This window comes from Oncorhynchus nerka, linkage group LG6 (genome assembly GCF_034236695.1).
Source record: "Oncorhynchus nerka isolate Pitt River linkage group LG6, Oner_Uvic_2.0, whole genome shotgun sequence".
NCBI classification, from domain to species: Eukaryota; Metazoa; Chordata; class Actinopteri; order Salmoniformes; family Salmonidae; genus Oncorhynchus; species Oncorhynchus nerka.
The window spans coordinates 60443128-60467892 of record NC_088401.1 but is presented as its reverse complement, the minus strand read 5'-3'; the positions used below and the strand labels follow the sequence as shown (position 1 = coordinate 60467892).

Genomic DNA, 24765 nt, shown 5'->3' with positions numbered 1-24765 from the left:
CCCAGGGCTCTGTTCTAGGCCTTCTCCTATTCTCGCTATACACCAAGTCACTTGGCTCTGTCATAACCTCACATGGTCTCTCCTATCATTGCTATGCAGACGACACACAATTAATCTTCTCCTTTCCCCCTTCTGATGACCAGGTGGCGAATCGCATCTCTGCATGTCTGGCAGACATATCAGTGTGGATGACGGATCACCACCTCAAGCTGAACCTCGGCAAGACGGAGCTGCTCTTCCTCCCGGGAAGGACTGCCCATTCCATGATCTCGCCATCACGGTTGACAACTCCATTGTGTCCTCCTCCCAGAGCGCTAAGAACCTTGGCGTGATCCTGGACAACACCCTGTCGTTCTCAACTAACATCAAGGCGGTGGCCCGTTCTTGTAGGTTCATGCTCTACAACATCCGCAGAGTACGACCCTGCCTCACACAGGAAGCAGCGCAGGTCCTAATCCAGGCACTTGTCATCTCCCGTCTGGATTACTGCAACTCGCTGTTGGCTGGGCTCCCTGCCTGTGCCATTAAACCCCTACAACTCATCCAGAACGCCGCAGCCCGTCTGGTGTTCAACCTTCCCAAGTTCTCTCACGTCCCTCCGCTCTCTCCACTGGCTTCCAGTTGAAGCTCGCATCCGCTACAAGACCATGGTGCTTGCCTACGGAGCTGTGAGGGGAACGGCACCTCAGTACCTCCAGGCTCTGATCAGGCCCTACACCCAAACAAGGGCACTGCGTTCATCCACCTCTGGCCTGCTCGCCTCCCTACCACTGAGGAAGTACAGTTCCCGCTCAGCCCAGTCAAAACTGTTCGCTGCTCTGGCCCCCCAATGGTGGAACAAACTCCCTCACGACGCCAGGACAGCGGAGTCAATCACCACCTTCCGGAGACACCTGAAACCCCACCTCTTTCAGGAATACCTAGGATAGGATAAAGTAATCCTTCTCACCCCCCTTAAAAGATTTAGATGCACTATTGTAAAGTGGCTGTTCCACTGGATGTCTTAAGGTGAACGCACCAATTTGTAAGTCGCTCTGGATAAGAGCGTCTGCTAAATGACTTAAATGTAAATGTAATGTAAATGTTATATTCTCTTTCGTAATCAATACTTTCCGCGTGTGTGTGTGTGTGTGAGTTTCTATATTTAATGAGACACCCATCATTCTTGTGCTCCCGAACCACACACCTCGCAATAAAAGGTTGAAATTTCTTTGCTCATTCATGACCTTGACTTGAAAATACACTATGACTGACCAGGTGAATCCAGGTGAAAGCTATGATCCCTTATTGATGTCACTTGTTAAATCCACTTCAATCAGTATAGAGGAAGGGGAGGAAACAGCTTAAAGAATTGATTATGCCTTGAAGACAATTGAGAAATGGATTGTGCATGTGTGACATTGAGGGTGAATGGGCAAGACAAAATATTTAAGTGCCTTTGAATGGGGTATGGTAGTAATATTGCAACTCAATATTAGGAAGGTGTTCCTAATGTTTGGTATACTCTGTGTATTTGCCTGTAATGCAGCACTATCCCCAGTTGGTGGCACTATTTCTTAGCGATTACAGTACAGGTCTATCCTCCCACATCAGAATCGTATCAGGTCACAACTTCCACATATCTCTGCTTAGCTCTTATTCAGGCTGACCTTAATGATATTGATGATTAGTGTGAATCAAAGGGCGGTCTGGGTGATCTTCCATGTATCACTCTCTTGACTTGAGGTTGTATAGCATGTTGAGGATCTTTGAAGATTCACAATGGGCAATTCCATGGTTAGGGAATGATGCAGAGACTCAGATTTTCCACTTTAAAATGTATGCCAAACAAAAACCAATGATTGCAAAGTTAAACAAACCATACAACTCCATGCACAAGGACGACTTTTAGACATTTTCCCAATAAATAAATATTTACTTAGAGCAGATGCAAGGTTTGGTAACAGAATGACGGCACAAACCATCATTCTATTACCAAACTTAGAGTCAAATTTTCAGTGGAAATTGTTAAAAGTAGTCCTTGTTCACAGTTTGCTTCATGGTTTGTTTAACTTTGCAATAAGTGTTTTTTGTTTTGGCATACGTTTAAAGTGGAAAATCAGAGTCACAGCATCTTTCTGTTACTGTGGAATTGCCTTAATGTCACTGTTCAGTTTGACCTCACCCACCCTCACATTATTACTCAACTGTAAATGTCGATCATGGTGTCCAATCCCAGTGTCTCCTGCAATAATGTTTACAGATGCCAAGAAAAAATGATTACGTATGAATAATACCTTTGTTTATGGTGCTAGCATCAGCTTTTCTAGTTAGGAATCTTACTGACAGATGTCAATGTCAGTGACACCAAGAAAAATGACATCTTCCCATGTTTCTTTGCAGGTGGCCACTTCTTCAACCGGAACTCCCTGTCCCCACTCAGTTTGGTCTGTGAGATGGAGCTACCTGACACCCAGGCATCGCTCGACCGCTACGATGACAAGTCGTGAGGGTCGTCGCCATGGTTTCGACCCCCCCCCCCACACACACACACACCAAGGGACAGATGGCCTTGTAACTTCCTGCACACCTGCGAGTCATTGTGTGTGTGTGGGGGGGGGGGGGGGTAGGAGCGGCACAACAACCTAGATGACAACCTTGACTAACCTGTGGAGCAATGACATGATGACATCAGATATTTTCTACCAGTGCAGAATGTACTATTATTGCCTGTCAAAAAGAAGAGGGGGGATTATTGTCCTCTATTCTCCCCTGGTTAGATATTCAGTAAAGTCCTTCCTTGACACTTTCATTTCAACAACTGACTCTGACATCTGTTTCTAGATGCGGTAGTGGGGAATTAGCCCTTTCTAGTCTTACTTTGCAGGATCTCGGCGTATCGTCCATTTCAAGTGTGCTAGAAATAATAAACCACTTGTTCGTGCAGCCTACAATAAATCTGTATATATGATTAGCAAACCGTCATTTAATTTAGCTTCCTTTGGCTCTAATGCAGTAAGAAAGGTCTCTTTCTTCCCTGGTGGACCAGTTGGCTCTGTTGTATTTACTATGCTGCCTAAACGACAGTGGAGAGGATATTTTGACTGGTGGGACATGTCCAGACATGCCTAGTCTCTCCCTCTATATGGCCATGCCTCAAGTGACTGGTGTAATGCACCCACCATTGTGACTGGGTTCAAGAATAAGACCAGTGGAACAATGGACATGCAGTGATGCAACATTCTGAACTCTTTGAAAAGCAGTATTACTTCCCTATAGCAAAACCAATGTCTCTGTATAAAAATTTGAAGAAAAAAAAAACATTTTAACGTGTACTTAAAGCCTATGAAATACCCAGATCGTGTATTAATCAACCCTTGTGTGTGTGTGCACAGTACCAGTCAAAAGTTTGGCCACACCTAAGGTTTTTCTTTATTTTTTACATTTTAGAATGATAGTGAAGACGTCAAAACTATGAAATAACACATGGAATCATGTAGTAACCAAAAGAAGTGTTAAACAAATCAACTATATTATATTTGAGTCTTCAAAGTAGCCACCCTTTGCCTTGATGACAGCTTTGCACACCATTGTTATTCTCTCAACCAGCTTCACCTGGAATGCTTTTCCAACAGTCTTGAAGGAGTTCTCACATATGCTGAGCACTTGTTGGCTGCTTTTCCTTCACTCTGCGGTCCAACTCATCCCGAACCATCTCAGAAGGGTTGAGGTCGGGTGATTGTGAGGCCAGGTCATCTGATACAGCACTCCATCACTCTCCTTCTTGGTCAAATAGCCCTTACACAGCCTGGAGGTGTGTTTTGGGTCATTGTCCTGTTGAAAAACTAATTATACTCCCTCTAAGTGCAAACTAGATGGAATGGCTTATTGCTGTGGTAGCCATGCTGGTTAGATGTGCCTCGAATTCTAAATAAATCACTGGCAGTGTCGCTAGCAAAGCACCCCCACACCATCACACCTCCTCCTCCATGCTTCACAGTGTGAACCACACAAACGGAGATCATCCGTTCACCTACTCTGTGTCTCACAAAGACACGGCGGTTGGAACCAAAAAATCTCTCATTTGGACTCATGCTTGTGTTTCTTGGCCCAAGCAAGTCTCTCTTATTCTTATTGGTGTCCTTTAGTAGTGGTTTCTTTGCAGCAATTTGACCATGAAGGCCTGATCCACACAGTTTCCAACAGTTGATGTTGAGATGTGTCTGTTACTTGAACTGAAGCATTTATTTGGGGTGCAATCTGTGGTGCACTTAACTCTAATGAACTTATCCTCTGCAGCAGAGGTAAATCTGGGTCTTCCTTTCCTGTGGCGGTCCTCATGAGAGCCAGTTTCATCATAGCACTTGGTTTTTGCAACTGCACTTGAAGAAACTTTCAAAGTTCTTGAAATGTTCTGTATTAACTGAGCTTCATGTCTTAAAGTAACGATCAACTGTCGTTTCTCTTTGCTTATTTGAGCTGTTCTTGCCATATAATGGACTCAGCCCTATTTGATAAAATACCATCTTCTGTATACCACCCCTACCATGTGGCAACACAGCTGATTAGCTCAAAAGCATTAGGAAGGAAAGAAATTCCGCTAATTAACTTTTAACAAGACACACCTGTTAATTGAAATGCATTACAGGTGACCTCATGACGCTGTTTGAGAAATGCCAATAATGTGCAAAGGGTGGCTACATTGAAGAATCTGAAATATAACAGATTTTGATTTGTTTAACACCTTTTTTTGGTTACATATGTTATTTCATAGTTTTGATGTCTTCACTATTATTCTACAATGTAGAAAATAGTAAAAAAATAAAAACCCTTGAATAAGTAAGTGTTCAAACTTTTGCCTGGTACTGTGTATGTATATATGTATGTATGTGTATATACACACACAGTATATACAATCTATATACATTATATCTCTAAACCGGCCTCTTGAAGTACTGTTTGTTTTTCTTTCACAATCTTGTACAAGCGAATTGGGTGGAAGGGTTTGTCCTCTGTTCTTGTTGTCCCCTTGTGTTATCTTTATCTGATATTTGCGATGATGTAACGCGGGGAGGGGAGTGTGTCAGTTTCAGGTCACTGTGTTACATACAGCACTGCCTCAGCATTAAAAGTGTAATTATTGCCTATGTCATGTTGATGCCCATTCCAATGTGTGCCGCTTCTTCATGAAACACAGCCCAATGTTATTAACATTTCAGCTGGAGTTTGGAGAAGATTCTATTTATCTATTCAGATTAAATAAATTATTAACTTCACAGTGTATGGTGATGAGCTTGATGCTCCTTTCCAATAAATAGAGGGTCTAGGGGCACGATGGTCGGTACTTGATTGCCATTTGACAAATATAAATATACATAATAATCTAATGTAGACAAGCCTACCTGTACTGTATCTGCAAGCTGTTTGCTAGAGCGCAGATGCCAAGACCAGAGTAGGTACATATGCTATTTAATGCAACAGTTTGTGACAACTATCGGTTGTTGAGAACGTGATAGAAACGCATTGAACTTTAGATTTTTATTCGGTACATGAAAACTTAAAACAAAAAAGTAAATTGTGTGCACTACGTCATCACGAATTGACTTTTATCCGCAACAAAACCGTTTGGTGGAAATACACCACTGTTGAATATTTGCATGAAAATCTGTTGCCAAGTAGATGGAAACATAGCTATAGGGAGCGTTCATTGGCATAATGAATTTGGGGCATGATTTGGCATTAAATCAAATGCCATAACATTTTTGGAATTTTAGAATCTTTGTCTAATTTGTATTGGTAATTATTAGTTCTCAAAGATTATCTTTAAAAAATATACTGAACAAAAATATAAATGCAACATGTAAAAGTGTTAGTCTCATGTTTCTTGAGCTGAAATAAAAGATCCCAGAAATGTCCAAACGCACTAAAGGTTTCTCTAAAATGTTGTGCACAAATGTGTTTACATCCATGTTAGTGAGCATTTTTCCTTTGCCAAGATAATCCACAGGTGTGGCATATCAAGATGATTGAACAGCATGATCATTACACATGTGCACCTTGTGCTGGGGACAAATGCCACAGCTTGCAACTGGCATGCTGACTGCAGGAATGTCCACCAGAGCTGTTGCCAGAGAATTAAATGTTCATTCCTCTATCACAAGATGCCTCCAACATCGTTTTAGAGAATTTGGCAGTATGTCCTACCGGCTTCACAACTGCAGACGATGTGTAACCGGTTATTCCAGCCCAGGACTTCCACATCCAGCTTCTTCACCTGTGGAATCATCTGAAACCAACTACCTGGAGAGCTGATGAACTGAGGAATATTTCTGTCTGTAATATAGCCCTTTCCTTGGGAAAAACTCATTCTGAAAAACTCATTCTGATTGGCCTATGCCGTTCCCAGGCCCATCCATGGTTGTGCCCCTGCTCAGTCATGTCAAATCCATAGATTAGGGCCTAATTTATTTATTTCAATTGATTGATTTCCTCTTATGAACTCAGTTAAATCTTTTAAATTGTTGGATATTGCGTTCATATTTTTGTTCAGTATACTATATTACGTCTAGTCTGGGGCCAGGCTGAATAAACTGCATTGTTTCATAAGTCATAGTTGGAGGATCACACACCATATGATTGCGTGACTCCAAGTTTACTGTTATTAATATAAATATTTGCGCATAAAGGCATTTCCGCCACCATTTGTCGCATAATTAATTACACCGATGCAAAAATATCACACCATGTCGAACAAACAAATGATCAGTCGGCATTTATACAATTGTACCGAAACTACCATCAGAGCTGTCATTTGTTTTATATTTCTTTTAGTTTCACTTTGTCAAGTTCTGAACTCAAAGTCCAGAACATAAAAACTGTGCAGGGAAAGTGGTTTGTGATTACATTTTCACTTAACCCATTTAATCCTGAATTTTTCCCAGATATGAAAATATCCAAATCAAGTGTCATAGTAACCCTTTGAAATAATCAATCATTATTTTTTTTACATTTTCATGTGAAAGTGTGTTGTGACCGGTGGGATAATGTTATGTATACTGAATTAACATTTCTCCTATGCAGTCATCAAAATTCTTATATATCCCAGCCCAGTTATTAACACATTTAAAACTCTGTCACTGGCAGTCCCCAATATTGCCACTAGAATGCCCCATCACATTCTAGTGTGATTATTTTACATATCAAAAACCCTTATACAACACCGATATGAATACTGAGAGCAAAGACAAAAAACAACAACCATCAACGTATTTCAACATTGTTACTTTAGTGCAACATGTATTGAGACATTAATATTGTTACTTTATTGTAACATTTGCACTTGTACTTTAGTGCAACATGTATTGAGATCTTAATATTGTTACTTTAACATTTGAACTTGTACTTTAGTGCAATATTCATTTTAACATTGTCATTGTGACATTTTAGTGCAACACTCATAACTGTATAGCAGTCGTGTGATTAATTTCCACTGAACATAAAGGTAACATTTAGGATAGAGGTAGCCTGTAGAATATGCATTCAAGTAGAGGCCTATGCTAAACAAAATAATATATATACATAAAAAGCACCACATTGAGTGCATATATATATATATATCATAGAGGTAGGCTTCAGAACCAAGTGCATGATTAGTTTGTGCATCACTAATCAATTGACCTTTTCCCCAAAAAATATTTTGATTCATTTTGATTGTCTTTTTCGTGTACTTTTATTTTCTTCCAAGAGTCTGTTGTACTGCTTCTTCTCACCCTTTATCCACTTTTCTATTTTTCTTTTTCGGCCCTTTTTCATTCACTCTTATCTCCTTTTCTACTGTCCATGGTATATTTTGAAGCACTCAATGTACAGTGGCGCTTTGCATTTTTCACTTGCATAGGTAGTGTGTTTGTCACAATGACGACATCTCTGGAACCGGTGCATCATGTTGATTGGCCAGTAAGAAGCTTTGTCATATCTTGCCTGATCTTCAACAGTAACAGCCAGTAAAGATCTCCTTCCGTGGCTCAGTGGTTTCGTGCCAAACTTTTGCACATTTGGGCTGTATACTATGTGGTTTGGAATCACATCGGTGGCAGGCATCTTTGAACACTCAATCTTTATTTTTGACCACTTGCAGCTTTTCCCCTGGCTCTTCTGGCTGACCGCTCGGTCAGGTAGAGGCCCTTGGCTCTTCATTATTAACAATGGGGGGTGGATAGGTCATCATCCCTGATAATGTTGTTCCTGTCATGATCTGTTTGCATAGGATCAGCATATGCATTCAACAGCCTGGCTGGCAAATGGCCTGTCCATAGTCCATATCTGACCCGTCACTATTACAATCACGGAGGACAGCATCTTTCTCATTATGAGGGATAACTGCAATGTTTACATGCCTTGTCTGGGAAGTCACCTAGATCCAACATATCCAGAATTTGACTCAAAGTGAAACTAAAAGAAAGAACAGAGTAGAAAGTTAGGTAGAACAAGAACTATGTATACCTAGATGCACTGTTATCCCACCGGTCACTATTGTTGCCGTCAACATGTTTACACATTCTATGACCACACTGAACAAAGTTGAATAATTGCAAATCCATATATCAATACTAGACACTTTAAAGATGATGTGTACCAAAAATCCTTGTCCCATCTTTATGTTAACATAGTTTACTAACCTTTTGTTTGGGAGCTTTGATGCAGCCATCGTCTTCTCATGGTGCAACCAGGAAGTAAACAGCTCTGGTCATGTGACAAATTACACTAAACATGTGACACTGCACATATTTCATTGGGACCCTTTATTATTTCAATACTTGCAGTGAATGCATTGATACATACACATTTTAGAGCCTTATAACTGAAAACGTTTTTTTACGGTCACGATTGTCACCGATTGGATTAAATAGGTTAAATTAATACAGTGAGTCAAGCAGCGATGTACACTATGATATGAACGTAAAGTGGACGTGTTTACGTAAAAGTAGAAAGCGACCAGTTTCGAGGGTCGTCACTAGTTATCCCAGCCTATTTCTACAATTACTCTTCTTAAAATTGAATTTTAAACCTGGCCTTAATCACACCACTACTAGCCCTAACGTTAAATCAAGACCAAAAAGCTAAAGTTTTGTTTCCACGAATTTTTACTATATACTCTGTTGACTTTGTGGCTGTGGTAACTAGTGTAAACCGTTTTCGAGTAGACAACAGCAGAACAACCAGCTGCACAGACGGACATGAACTCAAAACAGCAGGCAACACGTCTGCAAAACATGCTTGTGTGAAGTCGCTTACCGTACACTTTGCACCATAATATCCAACAATAAGTGTGTAATTTGGAAAAAGCTTATTCAAAATGTGGATAACCCCAGAGGAGGTGTTGCTTGCCAACGCTCTGTGGGTTAGCGAAAGGGCGAACCCCTTCTTCATTCTCCAGAGGAGAAAGGGCCATGGCAAAGGAGGGGGCATCACTGGTAACTATACAATAACATTATTTGGTTTAAAATTGCTCTCATGTTTATGAAAACATGTCATTTTCGTTGGCTAATGTAATGAGGGATTTAGCTAACGTTAGCTAGACAGCTTGGTGTTTTAGCAAGGTAACGTTAGCTAGCGCGCAGGCTAGCTGTTGATGTTGACGTGTAAAGTGGAGCTGGCTAACCATGCTAGCGCGTTGTTTTTTCTTCGTCTGCAGCTACTACTAACATCGTTGATAGGTTTTATTTGCTGGAAGTATGTGCATTTTCTCACATGCACCACTAAACAGTACACATAGCTAGTAAACTATGTCAGCCTAACCAACCCAATACTGTTTGATTGCGGACCGCAATTCGGGGCGTTCTTGCATTTAGGTATTTCTGCATTTTCGGAACGCCCCCTCCAGCATACAATTAGTTCCATCATAAACGACCCCATCTCCCGAACATCCCATTGGTTCCTGCATATACGAAAACCTTCTCTCGCTATCATCAACTGAAGTGCCGTAAAACAGTGCACCGACCAGCAGGGGGGCGAAGGCCACTGTCTACCTGCGTCGTTCCCTCTAGTTCCTCTGGTACAGAGCAGGCCGGGGCAACACCGCTAGCCAACCATGTGAGCACAAGGTGTCGTTCCCGCCTATTGTGTATCGGAGTCCCCAAGGACAAGCTAGCTAACGTTAGTCCTTCACTCCCACCTGCTAAAGGACACTGTCTACCGTTGTCGCCCTCGACTATTCTTCTGTGGGTTTTTATCGCCGGTTGGCATCCAACGTTATGGTACCTACCGTACCGACCGTTATGGCAGTCAAGCAATGCATTCCGCAAAGAGTTGTTTACAATCTAGTCTTGTAGTGGCCACAGCCAGAGCTCGTTTCAAATGTGTCAATAAATAATCTTATTTGAATGCCTAGCAATCAACATATGTACATTGTTTAAAGCAGTGGTTCTCAACTGGTTTTGCTTGGGGACCCACATTTGACAATGACAATTGAGTCGTGATGCAATATTATGGACTGTTGATAATCCCATTTTGGAATGTTGTATTGCTGCTGCCTTATTGGGAAGGCTTCACTTGCAAAATCACGGTCTACTCTTATAGTATTAAAGTCATTACACAGCCATATTAACTGAGAGAACATTTATTATGAATTCAAGAATAAGCCATTTTAATTAGGAGACCAGTTCAGGAGTGGTGTGTAATACATTATCAGACTCGGAACATGACATCAAAACCAGTTCAATAATGTTAATGAACAGTAACACAACAGTTTTTAAAATAGAGAAAAACAGCAATCATTAGGAATTCTTAATCATCAATTACCTTGTGAATAGTTTCACAACCTTAACGTTTTTTTTTAAAGGTGTATGTTTTTAACCAGTTTAATAAAATGTAATATGAATGTCAGTATTAATGAACAATAATACTTAAGGCAATAAATAGGCCATGGTGGCAAAGTAATTACAATATAGCAATTAAACACTGGAATGGTAGGGTGTGCAGAAGATGAATGTGCAAGTAGAGATACTGGGGTGCAAAGGAGCAAGATAAATAAATAAAGTATGGGGATGAGGTAGATTGGATGGGCTATTTACAGATGAGCTATGTGCAGGTGCAGTGATCTGTGAGCTGCTCTGACAGCTGGTGCTTAAAGCTAGTGAGGGAGGTAAGAGTCTCCAGCTTCAGATATTTTTGCAGTTCGTTCCAGTCATTGGCAGCAGAGAACTGGAAGGAGAGGCAGCCAAAGGAAGAATTGGCTTTGGGGGTGACCAGTGAGATATACCTGATGGAGCGCGTGCTACGGGTGGTGCTGCTATGGTGACCATTGAGCTGAGATAAGGCGGGGCTTTACCTAGCACACTTGTAGATGACCTGGAGCCAGTGGGTTTGGCGATGAGTATGAAGCGAGGGCCAGCCAACGAGAGCATACAGGTCGCAGTGGTGGGTAGTATATGGGGTTCTGGTGACAAAACGGATGGCACTGATAGACTGCATCTAATTTGTTGAGTAGAGTGTTGGATGCTATTTTGTAAATGACATCGCCGAAGTCGAGGATCGGTAGGATGGTCAGTTTTACAAGGGTATGTTTGGCAGCATGAGTGAATCATGCTTTGTTGCATGATAGGTAGCCAATTCTAGATTTAATTTTGGATTGGAGATGTTTAATGTGAGTCTGGAAGGAGAATTTGCAGTCTAACCAGACACCTAGGTATTTGTAGTTGTCCACATATTCTAAGTCAGAACCGTCCAGAGTAGTGATGCTGGACGGGCGGCAGGTGCGGGCAGTGAACGGTTGAAGAGCATGCATTTAGTTTGACTTGCATTTAAGGGCAGTTGGAAGCCACGGAATTAGAGTTGTATGGCATTGACGCTCATCTGAAGGTTAGTTAACACAGTGTCCAAAGAAGGGCCAGAGGTATACAGAATGGTATCGTATGCGTAGAGGTGGCTCAATGAATCACCAGCAGCAAGAGCGACATCATTGATGTATACAGAGAAGAGAGTCAGCCTGAGAATTGAACCCTGTGGCACTCCCAAAGAGACTGCAAGAGGTCTGGACAACAGCGGTTATGATATTGTTTAGGACCTTGAGCGTGGCTGAGGTGCACCCATGACCAGCTCTGAAACCAGATTGCATAGCGGAGAAGGTACGATGAGATTCGAAATGGTTGGTAATCTGTTTGTTAACTTGGCTTTCAAAGAACTTAGAAAGGCAGGGTAGAATAGACATCGGTCTGTAGCAGTTTGGGTCTAGAGTGTCTCCCCCTTTGAAGAGGGGGATGACCGCGCTAGCTTTCCAATCTATGGGAATCTCAGACGATACGAAAGAGAGGTTGAACAGGTTTGTAATGGGGGTTGCAACAACAAGCAGATAATTTTAGAAAGAGAGGGTCCAGATTGTCTAGCCCGGCTGATTTGTAGGGGCCCACCAAGCATCCAAGTCACAACAATAAGACAGCTGACGTTTTTTAAAGAAGATGTCGATACCTGGTGGCCTCAAGACCCATTGAAGAACGTATGCACGGTACAAGAAAATGCACTTCGCGCATCATACCTTGTACCCCAGCACATTGCTAAGTGCATAAAAGCCCACACCAGCACAGAGGATTTCATACTCCCTGCTGCGATTGATATGTGCACGGAAATCTTGGGAGAGTCAGCCCCCAACAAACTTAAAACTATACCCCTATCCAATGACACCATGAGGAGGAGAATCAAGGACATGTCTGAGGACATAACGCGCCAGACATCAGAGCATATCAGTGAAAATGGCCATTACGCACAGCAACTTGATGAATCCAAAGATGTGGCTAACCATACAATTCTAATGGTCTATGTCAGACACGTGTCGGATACTAACTTCGAGGAGCAGTTCCTTTTTAGTGCTGATTTGCCCACCACCACCACCGCAGAGGCGGTCTTTAACACAATGGATATGCACCTGAGCTCCGTGGGACTGGCCTGGGATGGGTGCGTCGGTGTAACCACTGATGGGGCAGTTGCCATGAGGAGAAAGCACACCGGAGTAATAATGCAGATCCTGGAGAGAGCACCAAGTGCGACATGGAACCACTGCTTCCTACACAGGGAGGCATTGGCAGCGAAGGACATGGTGCCTGAGCTCCACGTCACTCTCCAGGATGTGATCAAGTGTGTCAACTATATCAAAAAGAGTTCCGCAAAAAGCTTTCTAGGGATAAAGTGTTGGGTCGCTTTTATGAGCTTCGAGCAGAGATTGCTGCGAAAAACTAAAAGCAGAAACAAACTGGACAGCCAGCAATACCTCAGTTTCCCTGTCAACCATCACCCCAGGCTTCAATAAACTTATCAAACTGAAGAAACACCTCCAGCTTTACCACTGATAGGCCATACGTGCGCACACACACAGACAGACAGACACACGCAATAAATAAACAGGTTAATGAGTTGTTGTTCACTATGTTAACTCTCTTATCCTACTTCATTTGTACATGCTGTTTACAGATTTTTCTACTGGATTATTGATTGTATGTTTGTTTATTTCATGTGTAGCTCTGTGTTGTTGTATGTGTCGAACTACTTTGCTTTGTCTTGGCCAGGTCGCAGTTGCAAATGAGAACTTGTTCTCAACTTGCCTGCCTGGTTTTGGGAAAAAAACGTTCCCGTTTTAAAGGGGATATTTTGTCAGGAAAAGATGCTAGAATATGCATATAATTGACAGCTGGATAGAAAACACTCTAATGTTTCCAAAACTGTAAAGATATTGTCTGTGAGTATAACAGAACTGATGTTGCAGGCGAAAGCCTGAGAAAAATCCAATCCGGAAGTGCCCCAGGTTTTGAAAGCGCTGCGTTCCAATGACTCCCTATATAGCTGTGAATGTACCATCAACGAGCTTACGCTTTCTACGTATTCCCCAAGGTGTCTACAGCATTGTGACGTAGTTTTACGTATGGGGGCACATTGCGTAAGTGGTCACATGGTGGCTCCGAGAGAGATTCTCGTGTAAAGTGCAGAGGTAGCCATTACTCCAATCGGTCCTAGAGAAAAAGGAATTGTCCCAACGGATATATTATCGAATAGATATTAGAAAAACACCTTGAGGATCGATTCTAAACAATGTTTGCCATGTTTCTGTCGATATTATGGAGCTAATTTGGAACATTTTTCAACGTTGTGGTGACTGCAATTTCCGGGCGATTTCTCAGCCAAACGTGAAGAACAAACGGAGCTATTTCGCCTACAAAAATAATATTTTGGGAAAAAATTAACTTTGGCTGTCTACCTGAGAGTCTCGTGAGTGAAAACATCCGAAGTTCATCAAAGGTAGGTAAACGATTTAATTTGATTGCTTTTCTGATTTTCGTGACAAGTTTGCCTGCTGCTAGCAAGGCATAATGCTATGCTAGGCTATGATAAACTTACACAAATGCTTGTCTAGCGTTGGCTGTAAAGCATATTTTGAAAATCTGAGTTGACAGGGTGATTAGTGTCAGATGATGATAACGGTCCAGTTCACAGGCTGGGCATCACTACAGGTTAAATAAAGGTGAAAAAAATTGAAATTGGTGTCCAGATTAGAGGTCGACCGATTAATCGGAATGGCCAATTAATTAAGGCCGATTTCAAGTTTTCATAACAATCGGAAATCGGTATTTTTGGGCTGCGATTTGCCACAAAAAAAAAATCAATATATTTTATTTTTTAAATAAAATATATATATTTTTTTATATACCTTTATTTAACCAGGCAAGTCCGTTAAGAACACATTCTCATTTTCAATTACGGCCTAGGAACGGTGGGTTAACTGCCTCGTTCAGGGGCAGAACGATCCATTTTTCACCTTGTCAGCTCGGGGAACCAATCTTGCAACCTTACAGTTAACTACTCCAACGCAATAACGACCTGCCTCTCTCTCGTTGCACTCCACAAGGACACTGCCTGTTACGCGAATGCAGTAATCCAAGGTAAGTTGCTAGCTAGCATTAAACTTATCTTATAAAAAAAAACAACCAATCATAATCACTAGTTAACTACACATGGTTGATGATATTACTAGATATTATCTAGCGTTTCCTGTGTTGCATATAATCTGACTGAGCATACAAGCATACAAGTATCTAAGTATCTGACTGAGCGGTGGTAGGCAGAAGCAGGCCCGTAAACATTCATTCAAACAGCACTTTCGTGCGTAATGCCAGCAGCGCTTTGTTCTGCGTCAAGCATTGCGCTGTTTATGACTTCAAGCCTATCAACTCCCGAGATGAGGCTGGTGTAACCGAAGTGAAATGGCTAGCTAGTTAGCACGCGCTAATAGCGTTTCAAACGTCACTCGCATTATTTTGCATTATTTAAACCAAATTGAACATGTTTCATTATTTACTTGAGGCTAAATTGTTTTTATTGATGTATTATATTAAGTTAAAATAAGTGTTCATTCAGTATTGTTGTAATTGTCATTATTACAAATAAATAAATAAAAATCGGACGATTTAATCGGTTTTGGCTTTTTTGGTCCTCCAATAATCGGTATCGACGTTGAAAAATCATAATCTGTCGACCTCTAGTCCAGATGCCTTTTCAGTTCGGAGGGTTTCATGCTCTCATTATCTAACGGCTTGTTGCATAGGACGCACTGCGGTCTACACTCACCCTGCCTCTCTTCTATATATGTAAAACCAGATTTCATGAAGCCGGGGTCGTATTTTCTCTTCTTGACAGGGGCTGTGCCTTTTTGTTGACATTGGAAGCAGCAGTAGATGAAGAGGGAGATGCACCTTTTAAAAATGTGTCCATGATTTTACTCTGACAGCTAGGGCTGGGCGTTATAACGTATTTTATGACATACCGGTATTGATGCAGGGACCGGTTTGGGTTTTTACTCTACCTTCTATACCGGTATTTGAATGTTTGGTTTGTTAAATGTGATATGCCATTGGTAATGTCAATCTTTATAGTTTACTTCGCTACTTGAGTCATCTCTCTCTGCTCTTTCTCTCCGTGCCACTTTCCACACAGACCTAGCCACGCCACCTATCACTTAAGGAGTGCATTTGATGTTCCTCAACCATGAGACACTTGCGTTCAGTCTGCATGGTCAATGCAGCACATGCAAACATGTTGATGACAACAATACTGTTTTCACTTTGCTTCTTAATTTAAATCCTCTAGTGTTCTATAATGACACTATTAGTTTGTGTTTCATCAGCAAAAATCTAGTTTGTCTTTTCTTAGCAAGTTGCCCTAAATCTTGTGAGACGCTAATTCTAATAACTAGCTAATAAATATACTGAGTAAGAGCAAACGTAGCTAGCTAATACAGCCTGGTAATACCAGTGATGGTGTAGACCTGAATTTGCTTTGGTTGAAGTGGAATTGCACAGCATAAAACAATTGGAATGGAGAAAGACTCATTGAAATCACTTGTATGTGTTGCCACCCTAGGATCACTCACTAATCACAACTTTTATTATTCAAAACTAAAAATATCATACTGTCCAATTGAAAAAAAAAAAAATACTGTGATATAATATTTTGGTCATATCGCCCAGCCCTACTGACAGCTAGCCTGTGCAATACCTGCGGAACACATCTGCATAGTTAGCAATCAAGATATATGTCAGAAGATGATGGGGGGGCGAGAACGTTATTGTATTGGTCAGTGAGTGTGTGCATCGCGAAAAACCCTCCAAGTCCGAACGTAGCTAGCCATTTCACCACAGCCGACGCGCTGCACGTGTAAAGTCAGCAACAGTAAGCTGTGCAGCGCACGCACGCCTGTGTGTAGCGGTAACATTGTGAAATTCAGCAACAATATGGCGGTTACCTTAAATATTTTCTATTACATTTTATATATTGCACACGTCCCCTTAAAATCCTCCCGTGTTGGGGTCGCGACCCCCTCCTCAGTTGAGATTCCCTGACCACTCCAATAAGCCCCGTATGGTGAACGACGTGACTGGAAGGCCTGTAGAATCGTGACTCTTTCGAGTTTCCAGTTCATCATTAGCCAGGAGGGGGTCATTTGTGCTCTTGGCATTACTGATTCAAATGAACGAAATGAGTCTATTTGTTCAGTCAAAAGAACAGTCAGTAAAAAGAGCTGAACTTCCCATCACTAGTTACTGCAGATGCAATAATGCCCACATGCAGGAACTCCCTGAATTGCGGACCGCAATTGCACCCTTCTCAACCAACATGAGTTTAGCTAGCCCTGTCATATGACCAAAACAATGGAAGTTGGATGAGCCTCCCATATTGAATTTGGATGCTATCATTAAACACCAGATATAGGTATCTCCAGTTATTCTAGTAACTAAGGGAATAACAATGTCATGTAATAAAAAAACTATTTCATATTAAAGAGCTCTTTAGAAACTTTAGGTTAGGTAGCTAGCTACTTCAACAGTTATGATTTAATTAGATTATTGCTAAATTAGACCAAATCACCCCCATCTGAAAGACTACCCAGACGTCGTCAAGTCTAATTCTAAAGAGCCGAAGAACGAGCCGATTGGCATGTGTTTCTTTCTGTTTCTTATTATAAATTCAGTTTTGGAGGTGCGTTTCCTGACCGATTCCCCATTTGGTTGATAATGTTTATCCCCCATGAGACACTGTAGATGTGGAAGCCTATTTCACTTCCTCCAAATCCTCAGAATGAATCTAAGACAATTCGATAAATCTGTAATTAATTGTTATGTTTTTATGTTTTAGTTGCGCAGTTTTACATCTAAGATGTTTGGTGTTTCTCAAGTTAAAAAAATGTGAGATGATATGTAAACAAAGTCGGGGTGCTGTGCATGTCTGTTGCTGTCTATGCTATTTGATAGAGAGCAACCACTGCAGCTGTTCATACCATGTTAGTGGGCAAATGTACATCGTCAAATCAAAACCCAAATCAAAACTCAGTTTTAGATGAGACTGACTTTATGACCAAAATTATCCTATTTACACTTTGTATTCAATTTTGACACTAGAATAACTGTTTCTGACTCATGTCGATTCCACATGGGCCATTTTCAAAGGGATGTGTTGCTTTTTAAAGCCAGTCGCTCTTTAAAGTTACTCAACATAAGTTGTCTTTCATTCACAAGAGTTTGACATTTCCCTTTGATGTATATATTCTTCCCCAAGTCCCTGTCTCTATTAGCCACAGCGTCACTGCCGCTGTTTTGCGGAACAGTTCTAGGAACATAAGTCTTATACTAGCCTACAGTACACCAGTCGCATGAAGACCGTAAAATGTAGGCTATGAAATTGTAAATCATGTAGAAATGTGTGAGGTGTATGTGTGCGGTGCGTGTGCTTGCACACACGTGAGTTTGAATGTCTGGCTTTGGGCCAGCAGGCGTCAGACTTCCTCAAGCTTAACAAACAGATGTCAGTTCAGATCATAGCCAAATAACCTTTGTTTACCCAGCTTAAAATCATCCATGCAAAGTAAGGACTCCTCCAGACAGCAATACAATATTTTGGATGATTGACCCTGTAGTCACCTATTGGGATTCCTGATTGACCTGTTGTCACCTTTTGGGATTCCTGTAGGCCTATTATCTCAACTAGTCAGTTGAAACATTATAGTGAGATACTGCATTTGTATGGGTAGCCTAGCGGTTAAGAGCATTGGGCCAGTAACCTGAAGACGACTTGATGAAAAATCTGTCTGTGCCCTTGAGCAAAGACACTTAGCCCTAATTGCTATTGTAAGTCGTTCTGGATATTGGTTAAGAGCGTCTGCTAAATGACTCAAATGTAAATAGTGTTGTAAGGGGCATACATCGAATAGTATCCTGACTTGTGCTGCTTTTCTTCAGGCTTGTTGGTGGGCACCATGGATGTTGTCCTGGACTCCAGTGCCAGAGTGGCTCCCTATAGGATCCTGCACCAGACAGGGGACTCACAGATCTTCTGCAGCATCGCATGTGGTGGGTGCAAAACCATGCCATGACACCTCTGAATATTCTGGGACAGACCAACTTTCTTTGAAGCTAGCCTATTTAATTCAAACTGAATAAAAGCGCTAGGCATATATAAATGTGATCCATTATCATCAGGTGTTAATTAAGAGACCTCTCCTTGATCTGCAATGTTCTAGGTTTATCCCATAGATATTACAACCAGTAGATAGTGATAGCTCTGATGTCATCCACGTATTCCTATGGAAAACTCCCGATGGAACATGAAGCCGGAAGTATTTACATTTCAAGCGTGCCACGTTGCTGAATGGGGCTGGATGGCACCAAAAACGCTAAGGATCATGGTCGAAGTAGTCATTTTCATCCTGCCTGAGAGAGTCAAACTTAATGTCTATGGCATGAGGGTGCGAGCCTCCTCGTAGCCTGCCGGCCTGTGATTGGTCTGTTTCAGCACGTGGTCCTGTGTGACGACAAATGTAGTAGTCAGAATGGATCACTATTTAATTAAATATCTCAATTTGTAGCAAACTTTAAAATATTTCACAGTGGGAACCAGGGCTTTTGGCACCTCTAGTTCCAGAGCTTGTGGCTGAGGGGTACAGGAGCGAGAGAGAAAGCAGACGATCCCCCAAAAATTATATCCGCTCCACGCTCCAGTCATATTACACGCGCTCCTTGCTCCACTCCGCTCACATCCTCTCACCCCAGAACTCATGGCTGAGCGGTACCTGAGTGAAATTGGAGTGCGAGAGAAGGCCGAAGCTCCCCAATTTTTTAAAATCCGCTCCACTCTCCAGCCAAAGAGCTTGTGACTTCAAGCTCCAGACCGGTCACCGGGGGGACTGGTTTATTCACATCTGTGCCAAGAATGTTAAAGTGACAAGGAGAGGAACACACTTTAGAACAGTGTTGTATTACTCAAGTCCCGATTTTCATGACTTTTAACCCAACTTGCTCTCGACCATTGAGGACTCGCACTCGCCATCTAGAACATTAGTGACTCAGACTGGCCCCACGTGACTTGTATTTGCACTTGGACTGGATAGGCTACTATGATGAGCAGAATATTAGCAGCGCTGGATAAGCAGAGCAGCGAGGGTTCTGTTCTCTAGCAGTGGGAATTATCTAACACACCTGGCACAGCTAACATCAGGCTGGTGAGCTGTGGAGGAGCAAGCGATGAGTGTGGGCACGCAGGCTCCGCGCCGCTCAGCCGCCGATCATAGGCTACACATCGCACAAGCCACTCTCTTGCTTCCCCGTAACCACCAGTCACCAGCCTGCTATTTAGCTTTGCCTGGTTAAGAAACAGAAACTTCTTCACGAAATTGAAAACAATAGTATTGAGTTTAATAGCACAGCAGTGTAGCTATTTGTCTCTCATTGTGGATAGAAAATTAGTCTGTCTTTGAATTTTCATCTTGCTCTACCCTCGCACTCCCCCCCTGCATCCCATAGTCAGGTTCTGACAGGTCTCCCTTTAGTTTTCACTCTGCAAATAACTACTCAAATATTAGTGGGTCGATTACAAAAAAATTAGCTGAGAGCCCGACCATTTATATATTTAGTAAATAAGTAGTGGAATACTATCGAGTAGAATTTGTGGTAGTGATGAATAATATTTAGGGCTACCGAGTGACGCAGTGGTCTGAGGCACTGCATCTCAGTGCATCTCACTACAGACCCTGGTTCGATCCCGGGCTGTATCACAACGGGCCATGATCGGGAGTCCCATAGGGCGGTGCACAATTGGCCCAGCGTCGTCCGGGTTAGGGGAGGTGCACTGTATACTCTCTAAAGCACACCCGTACCCAATTTTTACCTTGGTGTTGATGTGGGTAAATACTGTGTTTTCCCAGGCTCCTCCCGGAAGGAGATCACAGAGCATTGGGAGTGGCTGGAGACCAACCTGCTCCAGACGCTCTCCATTTTTGACAACAACGAAGATATCACCACCTTCGTCAAGGGGAAGATCTCGGTAGGCACTGCTGCCACAAAGTATAGTTCAACCTCATAGAATTAGAACAAATTAGAATTCAATTATCATACCCTGTTATGTCCTAGCTAATTGTTGCTCCATCTTTAAGATACTGACTCAGTCCTCCACTAAATGCAGATTTATGCATCATTGTCACTTTAATCTGAACTAGAGGCCTTCACAGGTCTAAAAAGTTGGACCCGTTCCAAAATTAACCTGGGTCTTTTCCATCCGCACCCATACAGACATTTTTTATTTAAATATAGAGACCCATTCCGAATTGACCTGACGAAAACTAGACCCGTTCTGGATAGACCTGGTCCAGTCCTGGTCCGACCGATCATTAGGAGTATCTCTACCGCTCCTGCTGTCTCTAGAGAGTTAAACAGCAGGTCTGGGACAGGTAGCACGTCCGGTGAACAGGTCAGGGTTCCATAGCCGCAGGCAGAACAGTTGAACAGTTTGTTGTAGCCTATTCTTCTCCTCTAACTTTTAATTCCATAATTTTAATTCAAACTTCCATTGATCAGATATCTCCTAACTTTTGCCATACATGGAGGCTCTATGACTGTAGCCTATTGCTGCTTTGATGACTTATGATTGGCCAACAACAAGCTACACGTGCGCCACTCGTGAAAAACAAGAGCAGCAGCATAAATGATACAATTTCTCTCTGTCTATATATATTGTAACAGAACCTTACTCCCTCCTCCACTCTTTCTATCTAGGGCATCATCGCCGAGGAGAACAAGAGCAAGGCTGCCCTGGAGGATGAGGACTCTGGCAAGTTCCGTGAGGCTGAACTGAAGATGAGGAAGCTGTTTGGCATGCCCGGCGAGGAGAAGCTGGTCAACTACTACTCCTGTAGCTACTGGAAGGGCCGTGTGCCCCGGCAGGGCTGGGTCTACCTCAGCGTCAACCACCTCTGCTTCTACTCTCTCCTCCTGGGGAAAGAAGGTTGGTGTGGAGCAGGGTTTCCGTTAGCTGTAAATGCCGGGTAAAAAAAATACATTCATTCATACATACATATTCATACATACATACATACATACATATTCATTCATACATACATACATACTCATTCATACATACATACATACATACATATTCATTCATTCATTCATTCATACATACATACATACATACATACATACATACATACATACATACATACATACTCATTCATACATACATACATACATACATATTCATTCATACATACATACATATTCATACATGCATACATATTCATTCATACATACATACATACATACATACATACATACATATTCATACATACATACATACATATTCATTCATTCATAAATACATACATACATATTCATACATACATACATATTCATTCATACATACATACATACATATTCATTCATACATACATACATACATATTCATTCATACATACATACATACATACATATTCATTCATACATACATACTCATTCATACATACATACATACATATTCATTCATACATACATACATATTCATACATGCATACATATTCATTCATACATACATACATACATACATATTCATTCATACATACATACATGCATATTCATAAATACATACATACATATTCATACATACATACATACATATTCATTCATACATACATACATATTCATTCATTCATACATGCATACATATTCATTCATACATACATATTCATACATACATACATATACATACATACATACATATTCATACATACATACATATTCATTCATACATACATACATATTCATTCATACATACATACATATTCATACATACATACATATTCATTCATACATACATACATACATATTCATTCATACATACATACATACATATTCATTCATACATACATACATACATATTCATACATACATATATTCATTCATACATACATATTCATTCATACATACATACATACATACATACATACATACATACATACATACATACATACATGCATACACACAAATAGACTGACGAGTTTCAGAAGAAAGTTCTTTGTTTGTGGCCATTTTGAGCCTGTAATCGAACCCACAAATGCTGATGCTCCAGTTACTCAACTCGTCTAAAGAAGGCCAGTTCTATTGCTTCTTTAATCAGAACAACAGTTTTCAGTTGTGCTAACATAATTGCAAAAGTGTTTTCTAATGATCAATTATCCTTTTAAAATTATAAACTTGGATTAGCTAACACAATGTGCCATTGGAACAAAGGAGTGATGGTTGCTGATAACGGCCTATGAAGATATTCCCTAAAAAATCTGCCATCTCCAGCTACAATAGTCATTTACAACATTAAAAATGTCTACACTGTATTTCTGATCAATTTGATGTTATTTTAATGGACCAAAAATGTGCTTTTCTTTCAAAAACAAGGACATTTCTATGTGACCCCAAACATGTGTGTGCAATATGTGTGTGTTAAAATTGTTGCCAGCCAAATTAAATAATGCTTTGTGTTAATTGGTGGAAATACCAGACGATGTGCTCCAACTTCATAGGCAAATATACTTTGTAGGATAATAAATCCTTAAGCTGCTTGGAAATTAGTGTTGGGTGTGTGCCTTTTAGAAGAAAGAAAAAAACTCAGGCAAAAGATGCAATTGAAGTCCCTTGAATAAGGGACTTCAACCAGGTGTACAATGACTGGGCAAAATTTGTGAAGATTCTGTTGATTATACCCGTTTCCAGTGTGCCGGCCGAGAGGGGGTTCTTTCTCCAAAACCGAGTAAAGACGGCCTCAAGATCACGCCTTCTTGAGGACAAAGTAACTAGGCTGATGTAAATTATAGGCAAATTGTGTTTGTCAGGCCCGTTACTAGCGGTTCTACCTCAGCCCTAGGTAAGATCAACACATCCCGCCCATGTCATGTATAGTATCAAGATTTGGAATGGATTGATAGAGTAGAGTAATGATGTGTATCATGCACAATTGGTGCATTTCAGTTCAGCTTATTCAGTAGCACTTGGAAATTAAACATCATTGCCAACTTTTCACATCGGACTGTTAGAATGATGCAATCACTAGGCAGCCAACTGCCTATAGTAGGAAACCGAGTTGTTATCAATGCTAAATCGCAGCGGGAGTTGGGTGGGCCGGGCCAGTCATGGTAAGAAGAGATCCAGCTTTTGTCAAATGTAGCTAACCATTTTCTTAACCTAATTTTCCTAACCTGTATGTTAATTCTGACCTGCTACGAAAAGTCACATCTGACTGCTGGATCCCTTCTAGCCATGACCGGCCCTGGTGTTCGTAAACAGCCATGTTTTATTTATTAGGTCTAATTAAAATGTTAATGTCTAGGCTAAATTAAATTAGAGAAGCCTAGATTGTATTTGAAAACAGCTGTGTTTTTATTAATTAAAATTGCCATACAAATAGCCTATAGGACATGTTTACAAATGTATTACTATGTAGGCATCTAAGCAAAACATTTATTATTTTATGATTTATAACAGGGAAGAAGAAGCAACAGGCAAAATGTTTTGCTTTTCAATAAAATCTGTCATGTTGGTATAAGAACATTAATGGCTCATGATGAATTCATGAATTACAATAATATAATGTGATTTTGAGCACTGTAGGTGAACGCCCTAATGCGTTACACACCCAATTCATATGGATGTCTGGTCAATTAAACGGAAACCCTGGTGTGTGCATGCATGTGGGTCTGAGAATGAAAGCAATGCACTGTATGTGGGCAGTGATCTTATGAGATTACAGAAGAAGAGAATGAGAGTGTGTGTGTTAGTGTGTATGTTGAGGAATGTGATTGACTCATAGTGAATAGCCCCACTTCAATGTTGCAGCACCAACCCCCAACACAATTCTGTACTAATTCAAACCTATAAGATAGCATTCTATGAAATCTACCTCTTTCTTCCTCCTACTGTTTCTGCCCCTCTACTG

General features: G+C 41.1%; 2 protein-coding genes and 1 long non-coding RNA gene across 7 annotated transcripts in view; 2 read left to right on the top strand and 1 right to left on the bottom strand.

The window, feature by feature from the left end:
- LOC115130797 (E3 ubiquitin-protein ligase RNF130-like) overlaps positions 1 to 5255 on the top strand; it is a 106246-nt gene extending 100991 nt beyond the window's left edge. For all 5 annotated transcript variants that reach the window (XM_029662249.2, XM_029662245.2, XM_029662246.2 and 2 more), the window contains one exon: positions 2383 to 5255. In XM_029662249.2, the coding sequence (XP_029518109.1) occupies positions 2383 to 2489 (107 nt within the window). In that variant the 3' untranslated portion in view covers positions 2490 to 5255. The remainder of the gene's footprint in view (positions 1 to 2382) is intronic.
- Positions 5256 to 7241: 1986 nt separating this feature from the next.
- Positions 7242 to 9178, bottom strand: LOC115130796 (uncharacterized). The gene is made up of 2 exons (XR_003863850.2): positions 8658 to 9178; positions 7242 to 8430 (listed from the first exon to the last, which is right to left on the bottom strand). It is a non-coding gene; the product is annotated as an uncharacterized LOC115130796 (long non-coding RNA).
- Positions 9179 to 9183: 5 nt separating this feature from the next.
- LOC115130795 (TBC1 domain family member 9B-like) overlaps positions 9184 to 24765 on the top strand; it is a 47917-nt gene continuing 32335 nt past the window's right edge. The window contains 4 exon segments of the mRNA XM_029662240.2: positions 9184 to 9452; positions 18753 to 18863; positions 20714 to 20832; positions 21561 to 21789. Of these exon segments, the coding sequence (XP_029518100.2) occupies positions 9335 to 9452; positions 18753 to 18863; positions 20714 to 20832; positions 21561 to 21789 (577 nt within the window). The 5' untranslated portion in view covers positions 9184 to 9334.